Raw genomic sequence first — 21,248 nt, 5'->3', positions numbered from 1 at the left:
CTCAAGCACATGGTTTCCCTCAGTTTCAATCACCATATAGAGAATTTGGTGGTAGCATTTTTGGCATTTTATTTATTTGTGCCACTGTGCAATGCACTAAAACTCCAGCCTTCATACTGTAGGGAATGGATAATGTCCCTCTGGCATTTGTATGTTATCTTCTGCAAACCTTTGCTTGTCTAGTGAGTATAGGAATGGGACGGGATTCAGAAGGGGTTAATCCTTTGCAGCCCACTGTAAATATTTTAGGTTTAAATTTTTTTGTCTCCAGTGCACAAGCCCATGTGAAATTATAGAAGCAAAGCAACATATTGACTGCCCTCTGAATACAGAGATTTAAAATAAGCTTTTACACCCAGGTGGCTCAGCCAGCAGAATTTAAACGACGGTGACATCTTACTCGGACTGTTAGATCAATGTCTCATACTAATGAAGTTACTTCGTTGCAGTTTGAAAGGCTGTGGACGTGAATCCTAAAAATCAATCTGTTTGTCTTTAGACAAGAAGCAGACAATGTTAAACATTCAGCCTTCCTGCTTCTTACTTTGGTGCTTCAGTTCTTTGTGTTAATTATTGTTTTAGTCTTGTTAATTATTATTTCAGTCTTGCAAGGTTCTGAAGTTGCTGTTGGTTTAGTTACACAGAGTAAAAGAAGGGAGGGAAAGAATCAGCCCTGATATGCTCTTCCAATCCTGTCCCCAGAGCAGAAAAAAAAAAAAAAATTAAAGGGTGAGGGGGAATGAAAGTGAAGAGGCAGGAAAGGAGAAATGAGTGCTGGCTGTGTCCTGAGGGCACCTGTTCTGAATTCTTCTCACAAAGTCAAATTTCATCCCCAAATGCCTGTTTGAACTTGAAATGTTTTGTTTTGAGGCATTATGATTGCAAATACAGCTTCAAATCCAAGGCAGAACTCCGCTTTCCAGATAAAACCTTCGGCAGACCTTGGGAGGGGCTTGGTGCGTATCTCAGCATCTCTTCCTGGGGATCAGGGTAGGTTTTTGGTGTAACAGAAATTCTCAAAGTGGGGGGGGAGAATTCTAACTTGGAATTTAGTGAGACTTTAAAATGCCTGAAACTTCTGATTAACGGTAAGCCTGCCTCCTGCTTCACCTTACCGCCTTAAGGCCTGCATCATTAACGCTGTATTCTCTAAGTACAAACATAATGTACTGGAAAGGAAGATTTAAGGAATATGTTTCTGGCAAAGATGATATGGCATGTCACACCTGCAGTGATCCACATGGATATTAACCCTGCAAGATGCTGGTGAGCGGGTGAAGCTGTGCTGCCCTGGGTATCAGGGCACGGACTATTCCCTTCCAGGCAGGCTCTGGGCATTTGGGTTTTGAGCTGGGCATTTAAGCAAGGAACTAGCCAAAGCTTGTTACACAGCTAGCTCAACCTCATGCAGAATAATGCTAGTAAAAACAGGAGCAGGGCTCAAGGCTTTGCTGCATTAAAAGGAGCAGAGGGAAGAGCATACAGCCTGCCACGAACACGGAGCTGTGGATGTTGGTGCAAAGTGAGCTCTGATCCCAAACCGGGAACTGAATTTCTGCTGGCCCTGACTATGCCTGAAGAAAAAAAAAAAACCAAACCAAAAAAACCTGCGACCTCAAACCCACCTCATTTTATCTTCCAGGCAGCCCAAGTGCACAAACAGACCATGGGTAACCCATCTGCAGGTCAATGCCCGCAGGCTCTGATGGGTCACTTGGTAGGAAGCAGCAGCACGGCTGCACCTCAGGGTGCTCGGGACGGGCTCCGGGGACGCGGGGGTCACAGCACCTCTTTGGCACAGCGATCATCACGGAGCAGAGCCGGTCCGAGACACGCGTTCCATCTCCTCCCTTGCTGCCAACTCCCAGCCAAGAGCGGCGAGAATAAAGTGCCGGCTCGGGGGGCTTTCCGAAAGGCGGAGGTGTAACTCTTCTCTCGTCTCGCTTACACCAGCATCGTTATTTCTGTCGGTGCAGATTTATTGGACGCACAAGGCAATTTTTCCTGGACCTAAGAAGCTGTAGGTGAAGCACCCGGTGAGTGGGTTTTTCCTCCAGTGCAGCCCATGGGGTGTGCCGGGGGCTGGAAAGAGGCTGTGCCGTGGAGTGTGATGTGAAGGGTGGCTACAGGGGCACACCACGACACGGTCCCTCCAGGGCCATAAAGGAGATCAGCATGGAGTCAGTGGGCAGGTGAGCCTGCAAAAATAACCCCTTTATTCTCTTGGGGCGAAGCGGGTGACCTGCAACGATCTGTGCTCACAGAAGCGCTGCGAGGATTAACTGCTTTAATGTGCATGAACTGCTTTGGAGACGAAAACGATCGTGTAATCCTCAGGTTGTTGGTGATGACGATACTAGTTTGGAAGATGTTTTTTAGTCACCCGCTGCCTTTTTCAGAATTGAACAAAAACCTGAGAGAAATTAGAGACTTCTTTACTTGGGATAATGGACTCATTTTGCTTTATTGTTCTGTCAGATTTTACCCTTCAACATAGCTGCACTATAACTCTTAACTAGAAGTACCACAACATCTAGAGCAGCAACTATTATTTACTCAGTTCCCACTAGATGCCTCTGTAATAGCTTCTAAGGATAATGTTTCTCCCAAACTGTGGATGCTACCAGTATACACAAAATTGAGTTCTCAATGCTGCCGAGCCTTCAGATTCTTGCAATATTGGTTGTTTTGAATGCAGTGAGCTTGTAGATGGGAGAAGGGAATTTAGTGGCAGAAAACTTCTAGATCTCTGATTTTTAGATGGTATTAATTGATTTAGCTGGGGCATTGCCAAATCTAAAATAAAAAAAAATTGCCCTGTTACCATTTCATTACTTTTGCCAGACCATTAAACACATCCATTCCTTTTCCATAGTTTGAAATCCTGCCATCGCTCCAAAATCTTAGACCCGTAAATCAAGTTTAGGGAAGATGAAGCAGGATGTCAAAAATCACTCTTCACCGCAAAAGGAATTCAGGGGAAAGAAGCAGGGGGAGAAGAAAACGTCATCTCCAATTAAGAATAGTTAACAAAGCAAGACTATGAGCTACCTACCAGTGAGTAGGGGAACCGAGTCGTAGGTGTCTTTGGCTGTTTTGAAGTGCTGCTGGCAGGAGAGCAGAGCTTGAGGGCAGCACCTGGAGAAAACAACTGTGTGAGCAAGTTGTGCATCTCCTCCTGTTTTCCTAGGGGAGAAAAGGACAGGATTATCACAAGAGGTCTTTTGCATCATTTCAGAGTTTACTTCACTTGAGAGACAAGACAGTTTTGTACTGCTGTTTTGAATAAGCTGTTAAACCCCACAGGGGTCCTACTGACTTCTGCAAATGCTGTGGACGGCATTAAAACAGTCAGTATTTGGGTTTTTTTGTTTGTTTTGGTTTGTTTTTTTTTTCCATTTTAGTCTTGGTGAGTTTGTTTGTGTTTGTTAAACATCCCTGTGACTTTGGGCAGTGTATTTCAAATATCTGCATCTCCCCTCTTTAATCTGTATTATAGAGTTAGGACAGAGGAACTTTAGTGGGTGTTTGATACTGTGCTAATGAAATCATAAGCATGTTAGCTAAAATGGATTTTTTTTGGCTCTAAAAATTGATGCTTTTAAGCATTTTAAACATGGTGGATAACAATCCTACTAAACATCCCATCATTGTGTAAAATAGATCCCCAAATTCTTTTATACTCCACCAAATTTCATCATGTTTTAATTTACTAAAACATTAGAACAAATATAGTAGCTCTTATATTTTGAGGCATCAAAGGGATCCTCGAACTTCAACACTTCAGCACACATCACTTAATTCAACTTATAGTGACAGCTGTGCATTTATATATTAGGAAAGATATTTTAAAGGTTTGGGGAGTAGCTTACAGAATTGTTATGCTTTTTTTTTTTTTTTTTTAAGGTCTCTGCTCAAAATTCCAGGTTTTCTAGTAGGGCATGTTTGTTTGACAGTGACTAACAGCCTACCTACATTTATTTCCATCTCTGTTACACACAGTAATAAAGTATTCACCAGGATGAGCTGTTACCTGCCTTACTTTCTGGTCCCAGGATTCAGTTTTGCCTTCTGTTTTGCTTCACTTGTGTCTCTGGTATACGATCCATAAGTTGCTTGATGTCTCTGCTGATCACAAATGGGTCATGCACTTGGGTCCTGGGTCTGAACACTCTCCAGGCTTAGGGTGACATGGACTTTGAACTCTGTATTTCAGAGACCCCAGCAAAAATCAGTCACTCTCAAAAAGCCCAGGCTCCGAAACAAGCTCAGCGATAAGGTTGACTGTGTAGCCCTGGCCACGATCTGCTTTGCTCTCTGCTTGTTTTCCTTTGTGACTGTGGAGATGCTCAGACTTAGCATCGCTGAGCCACTACTATTAACGGATTTCTCCTATTTTGTGCCTCCTCTGGGCTTTTCACTTGACATTATCTAACTGCCCAACAGAGGAGGAAGGTGAGAGTAGTAGCACTCAGGCTACTGCTTCCAGGCAATTGCCGTGCAGTAGTGTTTATGGAGCTTGAATGTCAAGCATTTTAATAGTCTCAGCTTGACTGAACAAGATTTAATTATTAATAAGGAGAAAGATGTTCCACAACTGTAAGCCCCCCATGTGCATGAAGAGGTATTGCTATTTTTATTCATTATCAGTTCTGTTTAGCATTCCAGTGTTTAAAGGCCAATGAAGAGACTGATCCCATTATGCCTAGCATAAAATTTTAAGGAAACAGATATTCCCTGTCAGTCTAAGGGGAAGTGTTTTGTGTCATGTTCTCAGTTGTTACACATAACAAAAATATGGGTATCTGTGTTACTGCAATACCAAACTTGGATTTGTTAATACGTCTCAGAGGTGTTTATGTCTGACTTATAAGGACGTTAATTTGGTTGTGTAGTTTTCTTCCAGCTCGGGGGTTGTTCATGTATGCTGACAGAATACACAGAAGAGGGCACCTCTACCCAGGACAGGTAGAGATGGTGATCAGGATCCATGATCCAGCCTAAGTCAATTTATTTATGACTTCTCTTACGACTATGGCAGGGACCATGCTAATAATAGTCCATCAACAAAGCAAGTACATCCTCGAAGAGAAGCTTTGCCAAGATCAACAGCAGAAAAATATTCCATGGATAAAATCAAGCAGCAATAATTGCCACTAGACTTGCCATAGCTTATACAGAAGTTCCTCAGTTGTTCCTGGTACCAGCTCCAAGACAGCATGTAAATAGTTTTCATCACAAGAACATGCTAGTGCAGCTTCAAAGAAGGAAGCTCTTATAGCTTCTTTTTGTACTTAATAAATATGAAAATACAGAAAAGACCAAGATGGCTGATGCAGGAACAACCAAGTGTGCCAGAATATTATACCTAGTCATTTCTACAGAGTAATTAGTTGTGACACATTTATTAGCATTGTTAACCAGAGGCTGCCCATAGTTAAAATCACGTATCTTGAGAGGACAAAGCTTTGCACGTTGCCAGCAACATATTGCTCATTGTGGAAACAAATAACAATTGAGTGCAAAAAGGGATGTTTTCGCTGTAGCCACTGATGTCTCAAACCATGAAAGTAATAACATGTTTTCAGTAATTACCCAATGCAGTTCATAATTATGCAACACATGCGGAGTGGTGGGAGTCTCCTCCAGAGCTCAGGAGAATTTCCAGCAAAGGCAATTCAATCTTTGAAAACCAGCAGGAGAGATGGAAAACACACACAACCCCTTCTCCATTGTGGTATTGGCCTGTTCTGTGCTGTGCTTTGACTTGAACACAAAATTTTGGGACTCCAGGAGTTATATAGCTGCAGGAATTACATAACACGTGGCTGTTCAAGTGAAGATAAATTTTTAAATGGTTATCACTCCCCGCCCCCCTCCAAAATCCAGCACATAACAGTCAAATTACTTTGTATAATGAAAGACAGTCAGAGTGCTTGTTCAAGAGCCATTGATCATCTCAATTGCTCATCTCCTGCTATCCTTGTGCTTAGAAGAGACAAACACTTTTCTTTTTCCCCAGGTTTGTGACACACAGATTTTTACCGAATCTCTTGTGCACGATGCCCAAATCAAAAGAAAATCCCATATTTGAGTAGTGGGAGGAGTGGAACAGGGATGACAGAGCATAAAGCCATCTTAACAATATATTTGCTCTTTGGTCATCTTGAAAAATTTATGTCTACCTCTTTACCCAGCCATATCTTACATTGGTATCTAAGCATTTTGCACAAAAAATTGAAGCAAAAGTTCCTTGTGTTCAATAAAAGTAAGCTGATTGCACTTACTGGGATTCTCACCACACATATGCTGGTGGGTCGCATCGGTGAGCCTCTTGCTTGGTCTGAGGACCCTTCCCCCTTCTCTGTCTGTCCCTCCACGTGAAGAAGTGGTTGAGATGGAGGCTGAGCTCCACAGCAAACTTCTCCTGGTTGCTCTCTTTTCATCTACTGGCATGTACGACACTCTTGGTTCGGCTCTTCCAAGGCTCAGTACCATTTGGATAGATGTTTTTCCTCCTGTTGCTGCTGTTGTTTCTCTGCTGGGCCAATGTTGATGTGAGAAGTCATCACTGTGGACCATCCGTCTTAGGGGCAGCTCTGAAAAACAGCAAGCGGAGGGTTTGTAACGTGGTCTTGAATTGTGTTTTGCAGTCACTGTGAAGCCAGTTCAAAGCATCATATTAAGGTAATGTGCTGGCAGTAAGCCGAGTTGGTGGCCAGCTGAACTGGTGCCCTTTTTGCTGGCTTTCTTGGGGTATTGGTCTTCATACCTGTGATGCAAAATGGATGGATTTTATTGATTGTAGAAGTCAATGAATATTGTAGGCTATTCTGCATAGGTTGAGAATTTTGCTTTTCATGGCTGCCAGTACTACTGTCCTTACTTCTCTATCACTTCACGCCAGTGCAAACTCTGTGGGGCAGAGCCTTTCTTCTGATATATAGTCTGTAAGGTGATGGAGTTCAGCTCCGCAATGAAGGCTTCGAGCACTATGGACTTGCACATTTTCTCTGTATTAAAGTTAACGCAGGCATTTCACAAAATGTTAGAAACTGCTTCTCTGAAGGGAAACGTGTAGGCTAATGAGAGTGCAGGAGCTGGTATGTCAGCTGCCCAACGGGATAGGTGACAAGATATGACAAAATAATTTTTAACATGCATCCATGGTAGTACTGAACAGGACGTGAGTTCTCTCATGAAGAGCCTGAAATATAACAAAATCTCTTTTTAACCAGTTTCAGCGGCTGAAGACTTAGCCACTGGTTTACACCATGCATGCCTGGCTAAAACCTTTTTAAACAGTCTTTCCTTCAGTATCACCTTGGAAGATTTCTCTATCCTGTTTGTTGTTTCAGCCTCGATCTACATTTTACAAGCTCAGACAAATAACTTTATGTATTTTCCCAAGGTTTCATCATTTTTCAGAGACCTTGTAAATGTCTCCACTTAGTTTACTGTGCTGTTTAAAACCTCTCTTCAAACCTCTCCTTTGTCCTGTTATCTCACCTTTTTTTTTTTTAATAACTTCTCATGGAATTTAGCTTTGAGAGTGATAGACAGTGAGATAGATAGAAATAGGACCAAATAATAAAGCTGTTGACTGCTTTCCTAGAACTTGCCCTAGTTTTATTTGTAAAAATTCTTAAGCTTCTCTCCCAGTGCCAACATTTATTAGAGAAGTAATTGGATTCAGGATGCATCTGTTAAAAGCATAATTGCAGCACTAACGATTTGATTAATTTTTTCATATATCTTTAGATTTTTTGGCCTTCTCAAATTGTTCTTCGTGAAAACTTTTTTTATTTTAATGTAGATTGCTAACTGTTGCAGTCTCACTACATCTAAAATAATAAGATCTTATGTCAGCAGCTGGACTCAGAATAGGTACGTGTATTTTTTTTTATTCCAGCAATGGTTTAGTCATTGGCATGCATTACCACTCCTGGTGCTCATCATGTGCAGGGAAACAGCTTTAGGGAACTGTTCATCAGCATTTAGAAAACATGAACTTCTTAAGCTTTTCTTTTTCTGGAGGGTGGTTTGCAAAAAGGTATGCATATTATTGTTTGAACTTAAAAATGAGATTCTGCGCATACCCTCTGGTTTAACATTATTTTATCAGTTTTCCTCTCCCTAGAAAATATTGCTATTATTATAGCGGATGTAGCACAAGGTGAGACAGCTGGTACATGCCTGTGTGTTTAGCAGTAATTGAAACTGCAAGGACTCTTAGCCACAGCACCAGAGCTCTGGAGATGCTCGTGGCACGAGTGGGAGTATTTTTCTGGACCAGGTCTTCAGTGCTCATGTGAGAAGAGAATCAAGGTTGATGACATCTAGGGGAAACTGCTTTTTTAGTGAGGCAGGTCCTCAAATGCTATAAACCAGTGTAGCTCTGATAGTGAGGAGCTTAAATATGAAATGTTGTTCACTTTCCCTTTAAATATAGAAGCTAAATAATAAACATAACTCAGAATTATTCCTGTTCTAGTCTATTACCTATTTTTATGTTTCTATAAAGAACTATTTTTTAATACAGTCATTAATTTTGTTATTGTGGAACAAGGTGTACATGTACAATAAATCCCATGCAATGGGCGGGGGGAATCAATGAATAAACAAAAGAACAAAATCAGCTTGTAGAAAGCTGTACAATCTTCTGAATTTTGGGTGAAAATATTTTTTTCTTCTTTCTGTTATTTGTGCTTCCATATTTTATTAGCTACAAAAGAAGTTCAAGCTTGATTATACAAAATTACTTATGTCCTTTCACTTAATCATTTAAACATTACAGAGTAGCTATTAGTATTAAATATTTTAAGCTCAATGTAGTTAATTAGCACAAAGCATTTCAAGTGCTCTCTGGGAAGAGAGTGTTGTCTGTCCAGATTGGGGAAAGGGAGAGTTTATGAGACCCAGGGCTACTGTGCTACTGCAGCTGGGAAGGTGGGTGACAGGGTACGTGGTTGTATGTTATTTTGTTGCTTTAAGCTTGGGATTAATTTTTTTTCTGGAGAGCTGTGGCTCTTTATATCACCTTTCATAGCTGTGCAGATCTAGTCTGCCTTAGGGCAGCAATTTTCTGTGCTTCAGAGAAATCTTGGATAACTTAAATGAGATGATAAATAAATACATTGGTTAGCCAGCTGAGATAAAGTGTAGGTCTGTTGCACAATGTCTAGCTCCCAGTATTTATAAAAATAAAGCAGAACCACTTCGAATCGCTTTAGGTTCCCTAGGGAAAGAAGAGGAATCTTTTTGGGAAAGGCAAATGCTTCAAGAGAAAATGTCCTTTTCTTACAGTTACCTAGATCATAATTGACAGTGGTGACTATAAGTAATAATTCCAGGTGTTTACTTTTAAGAGTTCTGCACATCAAGTACTCTGATAAAAATGTGACAACAATCATTAAGATTGTGTTTCTTGTCAGAATTTGGGGAATTTGGGATGCAGTTTTCAAAACAGTTGAACCCCTAGTCCTGCTGTATTTCAGTGCAAATGTATTAATATAAAAGCTGGATATCCAGCAAGAGACCAGACAGATGTTTAAATGCTTAAAAAGCCCAACTGCCAAACAGCAGGAAAATAGGTTGGGCATGCAGTGATATTAATCATCTCTACAGGTATCCAGGAGAGAAAATAGAAGTATTCAAGTGGGCTATTAGGCGTGATGGCTGTGCATCTGCCACGTAAGTGTGCCCCTTGGAGAACAGGGTAGGCACGCAGAACTCCAGCTGGCTTCAAGCTTTGAAGACTTGGCAGCTTGTCCCCACACCCCACCCAGCAGATATTTGTCTGTGTGTTTAGCAATCTTCAGCTGGTTCCCTTCCACGAACCTGTCCATCTTTTTCTTGAGCCTACGTGCAGTTTTTAATGTGAAAAAAATCATGTGGCATGGGGCTTGCTAGACTAGCTATGGGTTTTATAAAGAACCATGTCTTTATTTGTTCTGAACCTGCCAGCTGCTAGCTTAACTTGATGTCCTTAATTCTTATACTGAAGAGATTGTGCACAAACAGCCCCTATTCTCCATCCTTGTGGAATTCCAGATTTTGCATCTTTTCACTGTATCTCCCCTGAGAATCTCTATTCCAGGCTGAAAAATCCTAGCCCACTTAGCTGTTTCTTCTAAAGAAGCCTTTCCATGCCTTGGCTGGTCCTTTTTTCCCTTCTTTTTGACCTTTTGCACTTCTACTAATAACAGGGAAGTGCAGAAAGATGCGGACACTTCTCTGAGATTAACATCTCAAATAATGCAACTTTTTTCTGGAAAATCTTACTCCTTTTGCTCGTGTTTGGAGGCTCCTGCTACATTTAACACTGGCAGGTACTTGTCAGCCTTATGTGTGCCCCTCCCTGCAATACTCTTGTAGGCTAGTAACTCATTCCAAGGCAGAATATTCATTTATCTTCATATTAGCTATCATGGTCATGTTGTCTGATTTCAGGGGCTTTACAGCTACTTCTCAGCAAGCCGTTTTTATGGATGACTGTTCATTACGTTCTGCATAGAGATATCACTGTAGGACACTTTGTAATCCTGTATTTCCAAAAATAGAACGGAACCATTTCAAACAGTGTTGGGACTTGGGGGTGTGTGTGAAAATCTTTGGAAAAGCAGAAGGCCTTTTTACAAATGCAAAGTATTTTTAGCACTGTTCTGCTAAGGTGTGGGTAGGAGGTACATGTATAGGGTGTAGTCTTCTCAGCTCCTAAAAACTACTGGCTCCAGGTCAGTTTAACCTTCTAAACTGTATTTTCATTAAAGAAAGTGAAGGATTGCAAGTACTTTTCATGTAATTTGTGAAAGAGCTGTTTATTTGTAAAGTTTTGGAAAAGGTGTGTTGATTTTGTATTTACTCTATCTTTTCTCACCACATTCAGCCCTTTTCTTTTCAGTTCTGCTACTGAAAAAAACCCCAAAGTGAAAAGGGAGCAGGGAAAACCTGACATCACAACATCTTTTTTTCTTTTTTTGGGTGATGAAAAAACGAATGTGAATTTTTAAAAACAGCCTGTTTTTCAGTGAGGCGTTCTGATGAGCTGTTGTTTATCTTTAGTACAGAACTTAAAATAATTGCAATCAGCCTTTGAAGGTGCAGGCTGACCAGGCATGGGGATCTAGGGAAGCAGGGAGGGTTGAAGGACATGCCTTAGGGGAAACACTTGAGCTGTCTCTAATTCTGCCCCTTTCTGGATGGCTGTCTAATGTGGGAAGGAACAGCAGTATATTTTCCAGTGCTCTCTTCATGTGGTTCTCAGCAATTGCTCCCACTATTCTTCTTGATAGGGCTCACAGGGAGCCTGAGAAATGATTGAGCAGTGAGTTGCTCTAGGGCAGCGCCGAGGAGCTGTCGTAGGGGAGATGCCGGCTTTTAGCCAGGCAGCGCTCGGTCTGCTGACAGCCAGTCCCTTTCACAGCCCCTCCGTTGCTTATTTTGAAGTGTTAGGCAGGGCACTCACGGTTGAATTGTACAGTTTGCGCTTCTAAAACGAGATTATCTTTTCCTCCTCTGCATCTTTATGGCCTTTATGACTTGCTTTTAAACCAAAGGCCAGGTTAATGCGAGCTTCTGGCACTGGAACCACTACTTTTGGGGAGTTTTGTTCAAAATTATTTTATTGGGAGCACTGATTCTTCACAGTGGAAACTTTTTACGGAAATGTGTTACTTTTGGCTAAACTGTTGTTGGGAAAAGGTATCCCTGATCTAGGATGATAAGGTTTTTAAGTATGTCTACATTAATGTATGTATTTTCATGCACCAGGAAAGCAAAGGGAGGATGTCCTTAGTTTCTAGAATCTCCTACTGAACTTAAATATGTCAATTTTGAAGGGAACTGGAGCTATGAGAAGTAGACATCTGATGATATTCCGTCAGAAACTCCTATTTCCTAGACTGCTACGTTTCAGTTGCTTTATTCACTATATTTCCTTTTACAGGGTATAGTGTGAATAAATCACCAGAGGCCTTAATCTTGTCAGTGGTGGCGTTTGGGGATGTGAGAACCAATGGTGCATCTGGACCGCTGCTGACCGGGAATCTCAGTGCAAAACCCTTCTAGTACCAACGTGTAGTAATTCCAGTGGCAGCTTGTAATGACACTCTTCTACACTATCCACTCATTTTAAAAAGCTCCACAAGCTGAGTATTTAGCAAGGACTCATCGCTGAGGGCCTCTCTGGAAAGGAGAGTGTTGTTTTCTGAAAAGAGCAAATAATAGTGGTGTTTCAACAGTAAAACCTGTGGTTCTCTGCTATATCTAGTTAGAAGAAGAAACAGAAGTTCATGGTGCAGGCTCACTGCCAGGCAGTTCTGACCTTGTTCTTCGAGCTCATGGTATGTTTAACACTTCCTTTGCTAAACGATTTAGTAGACTATGCAGATAAGTAGGCAGGTGCTGGACCTCTAGAACACATCTTTTACACAACACTTTTGTTTTTCTGTGCGATCTGGGTAACGAGCCAGTTCCCACACTTATTAAATGAGTGACTACTCGCCAGGCACAAGAAAAATACCGACTCCCTTTCCTAAGAGAGGTTATGCTATGTGAGGTTGACTGCTGTTCACACTTTCTAACCTGAAAGATATAAACCCTGTTTGCCAGACTGTAAACCCCAGTGGTAAACAAACATGAAGGATGAAGTTAGAGAGCTGGAATCACCTTGAATAATGGTGTTCTGTAGAAATCACAATCGGCATTGCTCTTATGATAATAGAGTTCCAAGCAGGGGTTGGGCTATAATGAAGTTTTGTGCTGTAGACCAGGGAATCTGATGTAATCAGATTGATGGAACAAAATCAGATGTTCAAGGGAGAGGCAATTAATCCTTCATTTAAGGACACTCAAATCAGCAAGACATCTAGTGTTAAGGATATAAATGAGTCTTTAATGTGGGCTTCATGATAGGTAACTCCTGCAGAGGCATCTATCGGCTCTATAAAATGGTAATTTGCAAGTCCCCAAGGAGTTAGAGACAACAGCTGATAATTTCTCAAGCTTTTGCTGCTAGTATTCACAGCAGGGTTAGCCTCTTGTTCAAGGAGTAGGCCCAGTGGTATCACACTAATTTTCTTCTGTTCTGAAGAAGAAAAAAGGTTGTTTTGGAGAAGGTAAAAGGTTGGCTCTAAGAAAGGTTATGTTGAAAAACTCATCGTAGTAGTGTCCTATGTGTAACCCAGTAGGCTACCTTCAGTGCGTGGGCTTGGGGCTTCGGCAGGAGATTCAAAACAAGCCACGTGGTGATCTGGGAGCTGTTTGGGAAATGGTAACTGTAAGGGGGTGGTTTAAATCCTACTCTTCATTCAAGCTTCCCTATTGCACGCGGGGCTTCAGGAGAGCATTTCTCTAGACAACAAGACCAAGTGTCTCTTCTGAGAGTAGGCATCTGGCCCATACAACTAGTAAAACAGAACTAGAAAAAAGCTGGCATCTCTTTTAAAACATTTCTTATTACACATATCCAGGAAGCACGTCTCCTGGGGGAACACCCTCATCACTGTGATTTTGGCTAGATGGAATACTTGGGTGCATGTCCTCGTAGGTCGCACTCCAAGCTGAGACTATTTTGTTCTGATTTTTTTATCATTGAAAGAATCCAAGATTCAACGGATCAGAGAGAACACATGTGAGAGTGGTCCTGTAAGTAGGAAGGTTGGCAGCATTTACATGAGATGGTCCTGAACCAAAAAGTCTCTTTCTGGCTTTTGCCTTGTGACTGCTAAATAAAACATCCCTGTGTCAGATGCCAGAACTTAGGTGTGCCTCTCTAGCATGCAAAGTGCCCTAACTTCTCAGATATGACACCTGATCTCGGAGAGTTTCCTCCTTCAGAACCGTGGAGGTCTGCAGTCTGGACACCCTTGTCCCAGGCAAGTTTGCAGTGCCTGGCTCTTGCGTACTCCACTTGGAGGTCAAGCACAGGCTTCTGCCCTCCGTGAGGTCTGGGAGTCAAGCTGAGGGGCTTGGCTGAGATTTTGTGAAAGCAAATTGGGCATCTTCACCTGGAATCACACTTATGAATCCTGCCTTGAGGGACAGCAATGCCGTCTGCATCGTTAAGGCAAGGTTGTTACTAGCAAGCGTGTGGGCCAGGGCTGGACTCGATCTCCGATCCGCATCAGATTTCTGTTCCAGGGTAATATCGGGTACTTAATGTACCCACCATAAGGTAGCAGGTAGGCAGGAGCGCACGGCCTTTACATGAGCAGCTGAAGATGCATAATCTTGTTTTGGGAAGGTCTTGCAGTCTGCACCTCCCCCGTCTTCAGCAAGAGGTATCTTCTGATGTCTGTTCGTGCACAATTTACCAGTCTTTTCTGAGAACTTGCTTCCAGACAAATTCCATAATTCAGTCCCAGGTGCCAATCTTTTCCTTCCTCCCTGCTTCCCCGCAGCAGTTGCACTGACCAGAGAGGTTGCTCTGTCACATTTGCCTCGGGCAGCAGATATCCACTTGGTCTGTAATAATCTGCAGGCAAGCAGAGGGCTAACCCAGGCTCCAGAGCAGCATTTGAAGTGTGGGAAGTAATAGGAATTTCTTTCCTCCATCTTCATCTGTCCATTGGGAAACTCATAAAGGGACTCTGGAAATTGATTGCTAAAAACCTAGTTTCGATAGAAAGTATAAGTTATTCTGTGGTGCTGATTAGCATGAAAAGGGCTTTATTAATGTTTTTCAAGCACTGTACATCCAGTGGTAAATTAAACCTTGAAGGTCATTAGTCATAGTGCTAAGACTCTAATTGAACCTATCCATTTCCCAGCAAACGATGTTGACAGCCATCTTCCTTCTCCTCTATCTGACTCTTTGACTCTTCCCAAGAGGGAAGGTGCACGTTGCTGTGTATGCACGTGGCCTCGAGGATGCGGGCGGTTACATCTTCGAGGAGTCCCACTAGATGTGCAAACCTGAGCACGTGAATGAACGTTTCCAGAAATGAGGCTTCTGTGAGATCCTGCGACAGGTCGATGCAGGTTTCGGAAAGTAGGATCAAGATGAATTGCACTGATTCTGTCTCGCTTTGAAAGGTATTACGGAGAAGGCAATTAACGCAATTTATTGCATCTCGCTTGGACCAAATTCTTCCTCAGAAAATGGTTATTAAGCCAACTATGGAGACATGGATTTTGTAATGAATTTTACTTTTTTCTCTTTAAGTTGAATATACTAACTAAAGATTGTTACTATTTCCCCCCTTAATAATGAACAGAGATAAAGCTTTAAAATATTTGTAGATGTAGCTGGAAAAATCCCCAAACCCTTCACTTTCTTATTTACCTTGCTTACATCTAGAAAGTTATCCTCTCATTATTGTAAAAGAAATGTCTCTTCTAATGCTGTCTTTGCTATTAGTTAGCTTTGCAAAAGCTGTCTCTGCTATTAGAACATTTGAACTAATGCATAAGCCCATAAGCCTAGTGATCATCTATCCTTGATCAAATTCTCTCATAACTTTAATGCTTAAGCAGTAGCCTAAACAGTAAGGATACAATTTTTATCAGGTATTAAATGTGAGTGAAGATACATTTTTGGTGTAGTTTTGCCTCCATTCTGTCTTAAGAAACAGATTTAACACTTGTTAAACCAAACCCAATAATAGTTGATAGGAGATGACTGAAAATAGTATTTGTTTTTCTTGATTGTTTTTAAAAAAATGAAAAAAAAGAAAAATAGTTTGCTGAAAAATTTTGCCCTCATTTTCTTTTTGAGAAATTAGTATTTTGTGTCCACTTATTTGCCAAAAATCTTGAAAGAAACTATTTTTGAAAGGTGTTTCAAAGATTGATGCCCTTTTTGCCTCATCATTACACATTTTTAACTTTACTAATACGAATATCTTCATGGAAATCCAGATAGGAGAAGTATTTTGTGAGGAAGTACTTACAAGATTGAGTGGATATATAGCTCTTATGGTGAACTCTGAAAAATGCTGCAGATAAAGAACAGATAGTAATGTCTTTGTAAAAGCTTTTTTTTCAGACTTTCATGAATGATAATGGAAATACAGTGAATTATCATGGAAAAAACCTGTGATTTTCATAAATAATCACTTAAATCTCTGAAAAAGTATTAATAATCTTAGTTGTAAACCTATTATTTCCAAGCTTACCAAAAAATCTACACTAAGCCTGTGGTTCAACTGTGCAAATAGAAGGGATGGTCTGTTGATTGCTTAAACAGAAGAGAACTGCTGATAAAGGGAGTCAGGACTGCATTCAGTATACTCACAGATGCTTTGAGACAGCTCTTTAAAAAAAAAATAATTGCCTGAAAAACATGGTCTCCTGTAATAGGTTTCACTATTGAATGGTGTGTGAGTTGTTTTTTTCTTTTGTGGAAGGTCCTCTATTTTTCTTCTGTCTTAGTTTTACTGAGATTGGAATCTGTCATGTCCTTACCAACTTAACCAACCATTATAAAGCTTGTTTAACTAAAGAAAAAAAGTCAATACTTGCTCTCAGTCATACATTTATAAAAACTCAAATCCATTACCCTCGCTTATTTCTTTTCATCCTCCTGAACTCTGGGCCAATGTTGCTGCCGTGAGTTTCCAAGCCCTTCTGCTGTTGGAGTGCAGAGTGGAGCATGAAACACCGGTGGGCAACTAGTTCCCTGGGCAATGGGAGCCCCACGTACAGCTCCCTGCCGCTTTGAAGACTGAACCGCTGTCGGTTGGACCAATCTGTTGGCTGGTGGGTGGTGAGCCCGTTTTAATGCCTCCAAGGCTTTCTGTGTCCAGGGAAAATAGCATTTGGCGAGACCCACCCAAGCATATGCTTTTTGTTGTCTCTGAAGCAGGCTGTGCAAATTAAAGATTTCTTTTGCCCTTTCTCTGTGCCAAGCACCGTGGAGTGGCTAGTTATTAGTCAAGAAGTAGTAGATTATTTTATAAGCAGCCTCAATAGTAGTACCTTAAAAACAAAGAAAAAAGAAAAAAGTGAGTTTTAAATGAAGTGTTGCAAGTGTGTAGACTCAGGCGTACTTACAGTTCTGTGCCAGGAATTTCCAAGGAGCCCTGAAGGAGTTAGGGCACAACGTTATCCATAGAGGTGAGAAAGTGAGTCAAAGCAGTTCTGCACAGCATCCTCACACAATAAGACCAGCCTCATGCAATGATTTTACAAGCAGTCACTGCAGCATCTCCATCACCACGATCATTACTGAATGCAAAAGATTGATCTGCTATCCTAGAAATGAATGAATAGAGCATGTAAATATAAATGTTCACCCTGACCCTTTCTTCACACTGTAGTGCAATCACAAAGAAATAAAAGTGAAATCAGAAGAGGAACTTTGTCTACAGTGCACTACTAAATCAAGTCTTTGAGAGAAATTAAATTAAACATTTGACATAGCTGCTTTATTTATAGTGATTACATAGGCCTTCATAACTACTAACGTTGGTTAATCTTCATACCTTTGTAGTTTATTCCTGACTTTACTACCCAATCAGATCAAAGTCATGTATCTAACTTATGAAATTCAGTTGATGTGTTCTACAAAAAAATAAACCCTCTTCTGGGTGGGGGTGAATGTAATATTTCATGCTAAAAAAAAAAAAAAGGAAAAAATTGTACTGTAGATCAATCTTATTCTTTCCTTCCAAATTTCCTATACAGTCAGACCTCCTCTGTTTTTCTTGGTAGCTTTCCATATTCATGACTGATGGATATAATCAGTGTTTTGGAGAAAGGTATTTACCTTAGTGATGGACTAGGCATGTTCTGTACAAAGGGTATACACTTAAAAAAAAGTTTTCTGTGTTGCCAACAGAAAAGCTGTCCTATTTCTTGTTCATTATAAATATGGAGAGTAAATTATCCTGGTTTTCTTTACAATGTGATTGAACATACTCAAGAACTTTATGAAGTCTCTTTCAGTCTTTTCATCTCTAGATTATGCAGTCCCAGTTCCTGAATAATTTGTTTTCACTGCAAAGGAATATGCAATAACTGCATTGTATAACGATACCCACAGAATGTTATTCTGAAAGTATGTCTTAATATGTGTATGACAGACTATCAGATATGACAGACTGTATGAATAAGAAAGTAAGTATTAAATGGGACAGGAGAGAAAGCAAAAATGATACAGTAGGGTACGAAATCATGTATGTACTGACACTGTTTAAAAATAACAGTAAAAAACCGAAAAAGGTAGAGTGGGACTTGGGTACCACCCTGTGCTTTCAGGAACCTTATCCCATCCAACCATAAAGGAATGGGTTTGCGATGTTCAGGAAGGTCAAGGATATGTCACAGTTGCCAAAGGGTGACCCACAGATTGATAGGGTGTCTATCAGAGAGACCCAGACACTTTGTCAAGATGATAAAGATATAATTCAGCACTGAAGAAATTTTAAAGATAGAGCAAATAAACATTAAAGAAATGGAACTAGGGAAAATCCTGCCTCCTAGGAGAGCAGAGATTGGTTAACAATAACTCTGCCAAAAAAAGTAAAGCAATGAAATATCAGTGACCTAGTGACAGGGACTGGCATGGGATTTGGAGAAAAGAACCCAGACTGTAGGAGGGAAAATCCTGGAGGAGGAAAGATGGATCCGGGGTACTTCCCTGGAAGGCTGTCTGCAGTTTCTCCTTAATGAATAACAGCTTCTATTGAAGATCTATGCAGTCCTCTGCTTTTTCTGCTCGGAAGCTTTTATCTGCTTTCTGTGACAGCTTTTGGACTCTTTCAGATGTATGGACAGGAAGGTGTTCATACCATATTGGTTAGGGTGAAAAGGTATGAGACGGCACTGGTAACTAAGAATAGGAAGTAACAGCGATTCACTAGTTTTGTCTTACCCCAACAAAGAAGGAAAATGGGCTGAGGTGAATGGTATGTGGGGCCAAAATGAACCCAACAGATAGTCAGCATGAAGTGATAATGAAAGTTACACCCAGTGTAGTCCTCTAGAAAAAAGAAAAAATTAGTTTCACAGTAATTTTGATCATTTTCTTGTAAGCTCCAGTTCCTCTTCAGCAAATTAGAAGTTGATTGTAAGAAAACAAGAAACAACAATTGCTTCTGAATGTTATTAAGAGACTTCAATTTCCTAGGGAACAGATAAACGAAGCATCAAAGTATAGCAGCATGGCATTTCTTTTTATTTTTAAATCTTCATGTCAAATTTTCATTGGACACATCAGAGAAAGCAGCAGGCAGGCTGCTTTGGCTTTAATGTTACAGAAACAGAAACAGAAGAAATAGATAATTCAACTTCAAGCAGATGTAAAATCGGCATAAAGATGTTGTTTTGAGGGAGCCAGTAACGTTAGATAATCAAGTGTAGAAAGCCCACATTTCTGTTTAACTGCTTTTCTTTGCTAGATCTCTTGAGGCTGCCAGCAGCAATCACTTTGTAAACCAGAAAACAAAATAGTAATTGAAAATTCACTTAAGAATGCAACTTTCAGAATAAAGCCAGGTATAAACATCCCAGAAAGAGAAGTTATGCAAACCTAATGGATTATGTTAAAAAGAAAGAGCTAGCGGGTGAGATTAATCAAAGCGAAAAGAGCTGCAGGAGCTTCACTGAATGTTTGAGGAATAAAGAATGTGTATTTTTAGCACCCCGCACCCCCAACAAATCAAAACGGAAACTGGAGCAGAAAAAGCTTTAAAATGGAAAGAAATGGAGACAAAGTCCTGTGCTGGGACTGCTGCAGGAGCTGAGACCCTCTGCCCGGTGGGAAGCTATCGCAGGTCTGTGCTTTTAGGCGTTACCTGCTGTGCTGAGGGAGGGGGTTACTGCTACAGACCCTGGTGGGCAGGAGGGGACACGAAGCACAGGCGCTGTGGATCCAGCCGCTGGTTGAGGATATGGTCTCCTCTCTTCTTCGTCCTGTAAATACGGAATTGCTTGTGTGTGACGCTGGGCAGGAGGCGGAAGAGGGAAAGGAAGAAACCTTCTTTTGTTAAGCTGCAATGTAAAACCAAAGAAAACATCAATCCCCCTAACCCAGCCCCAGGCTAGCTCTGTATTTCTGCCACTCAGAAATTGATGTAAATGGTTAAACCTCCAAGTATTTAAACTAGAACAAAATAAAAGCATGAACTTACAGTAGTCCATAACAGTAGTACCACTGTCATCAGAAGGAGAAGTGTTTCCATCAATGTTTCCTTTGCTTGGAGTTATCTTTGAAGCGGAATCTTTTCATGGGAGGTCTCAAAGACTTGTTTTTCCTCATTTTTAACCTTTGAAAAAGAGAGGTCACATCTGATCTACTGAGACACTGGGCTTTTAGTACTTACGGCCTTCCCGCTCCTGCTCTGTTAGTGAAATAGTGTGTAGGGTACAAGGAGGAGAGAATGCAAGAATCTGCTCAGAGGAAAAATTGTTATGGTGGCACTGCTAATGCACGCTTACGCGGTGTGAATATATGACATCCAGGTTTTCTTTTTAAAAGGTTTATCTTTCCAGTCTTCTAAGGAGGAAAGAGAAGCTTACAAATATAATCAAGCGTAGAGGCAGATGTGGTGATTTTGTACTGTTGTAAAACAAGTTAATGTTTCAAATTATTAGGAAGGTGAGCAAATTCTCTTGATCTTTACATAAGCTAATGATTTGTTTTCTTTTTAAGAGTTAATTCTGAATTTTGATTCCTAATTAAATTTTCTAGGTCCTGCACAAGACCCTAGATATCTGTTGTGCTAAAGAAAGATGAATACCTCTTGCTTTCCACGGTGGATTAGAGCAGGAGTTCTGTGGATGTGGTCCATCTCCCTAAGACTTAGTCCTAAGGTGGAAAAAAAGCTCCTTTTTCCACTTGAAAGTTTAAAGTCATATTCCAACTTGATTCTTCTTATTGTTTGGGCTCAGCTGTATTTCTGCTTGAGGGGCAAAGGCCTGGAGGATCAACGTTGCAGGGCTAGAACAGTTGATTCCACAGTTCAGTCCCATAGCAGGATCATTTTTCTTTCCTTCCTTCAGATGTCTTGTTTGATCCAGGCATTTCTGTTACAAAGACCCCATGGTTCTTGAGAACCTCTCCTAACAGATTCATATTCCACTATATGAAAGGATAACCCATCCATTTAGCTATGATGTTGGCAAAGTCCCCAAGTAGTGAATTCCCTTGACGCGCTTTCAAAGTCTGAATGCTAAGTAACTCATCCATTTTCAGAGTAGATTTTAATTCTGTTAATTTGTAAAGCAATTACATACTCATGTAAAGTCAGCATGCTTTGAGGAAACAACTAAAAAACCAAATGGACTAAAAAAATAACTACAAG

The 21,248-nt window shown here is 40.8% G+C and overlaps 1 protein-coding gene across 1 annotated transcript in view; it reads left to right on the top strand.

The window, feature by feature from the left end:
* The first annotated feature begins 9,674 nt into the window (after positions 1 to 9,674).
* PPAPDC1A (phosphatidic acid phosphatase type 2 domain containing 1A) overlaps positions 9,675 to 21,248 on the top strand; it is a 188,542-nt gene continuing 176,968 nt past the window's right edge. The window contains exons 1-3 of the mRNA XM_010564971.1: positions 9,675 to 9,693; positions 11,948 to 12,006; positions 12,272 to 12,344. Of these exons, the coding sequence (XP_010563273.1) occupies positions 9,675 to 9,693; positions 11,948 to 12,006; positions 12,272 to 12,344 (151 nt within the window). The remainder of the gene's footprint in view (positions 9,694 to 11,947; positions 12,007 to 12,271; positions 12,345 to 21,248) is intronic.

This window comes from Haliaeetus leucocephalus, unplaced genomic scaffold, assembly GCF_000737465.1.
Source record: "Haliaeetus leucocephalus isolate CR32 unplaced genomic scaffold, Haliaeetus_leucocephalus-4.0 Scaffold184, whole genome shotgun sequence".
NCBI lineage: Eukaryota > Metazoa > Chordata > Aves > Accipitriformes > Accipitridae > Haliaeetus > Haliaeetus leucocephalus.
The sequence above is the reverse complement of the archived record's forward strand: the minus strand, read 5'-3'. Positions and strand labels throughout refer to the sequence as shown.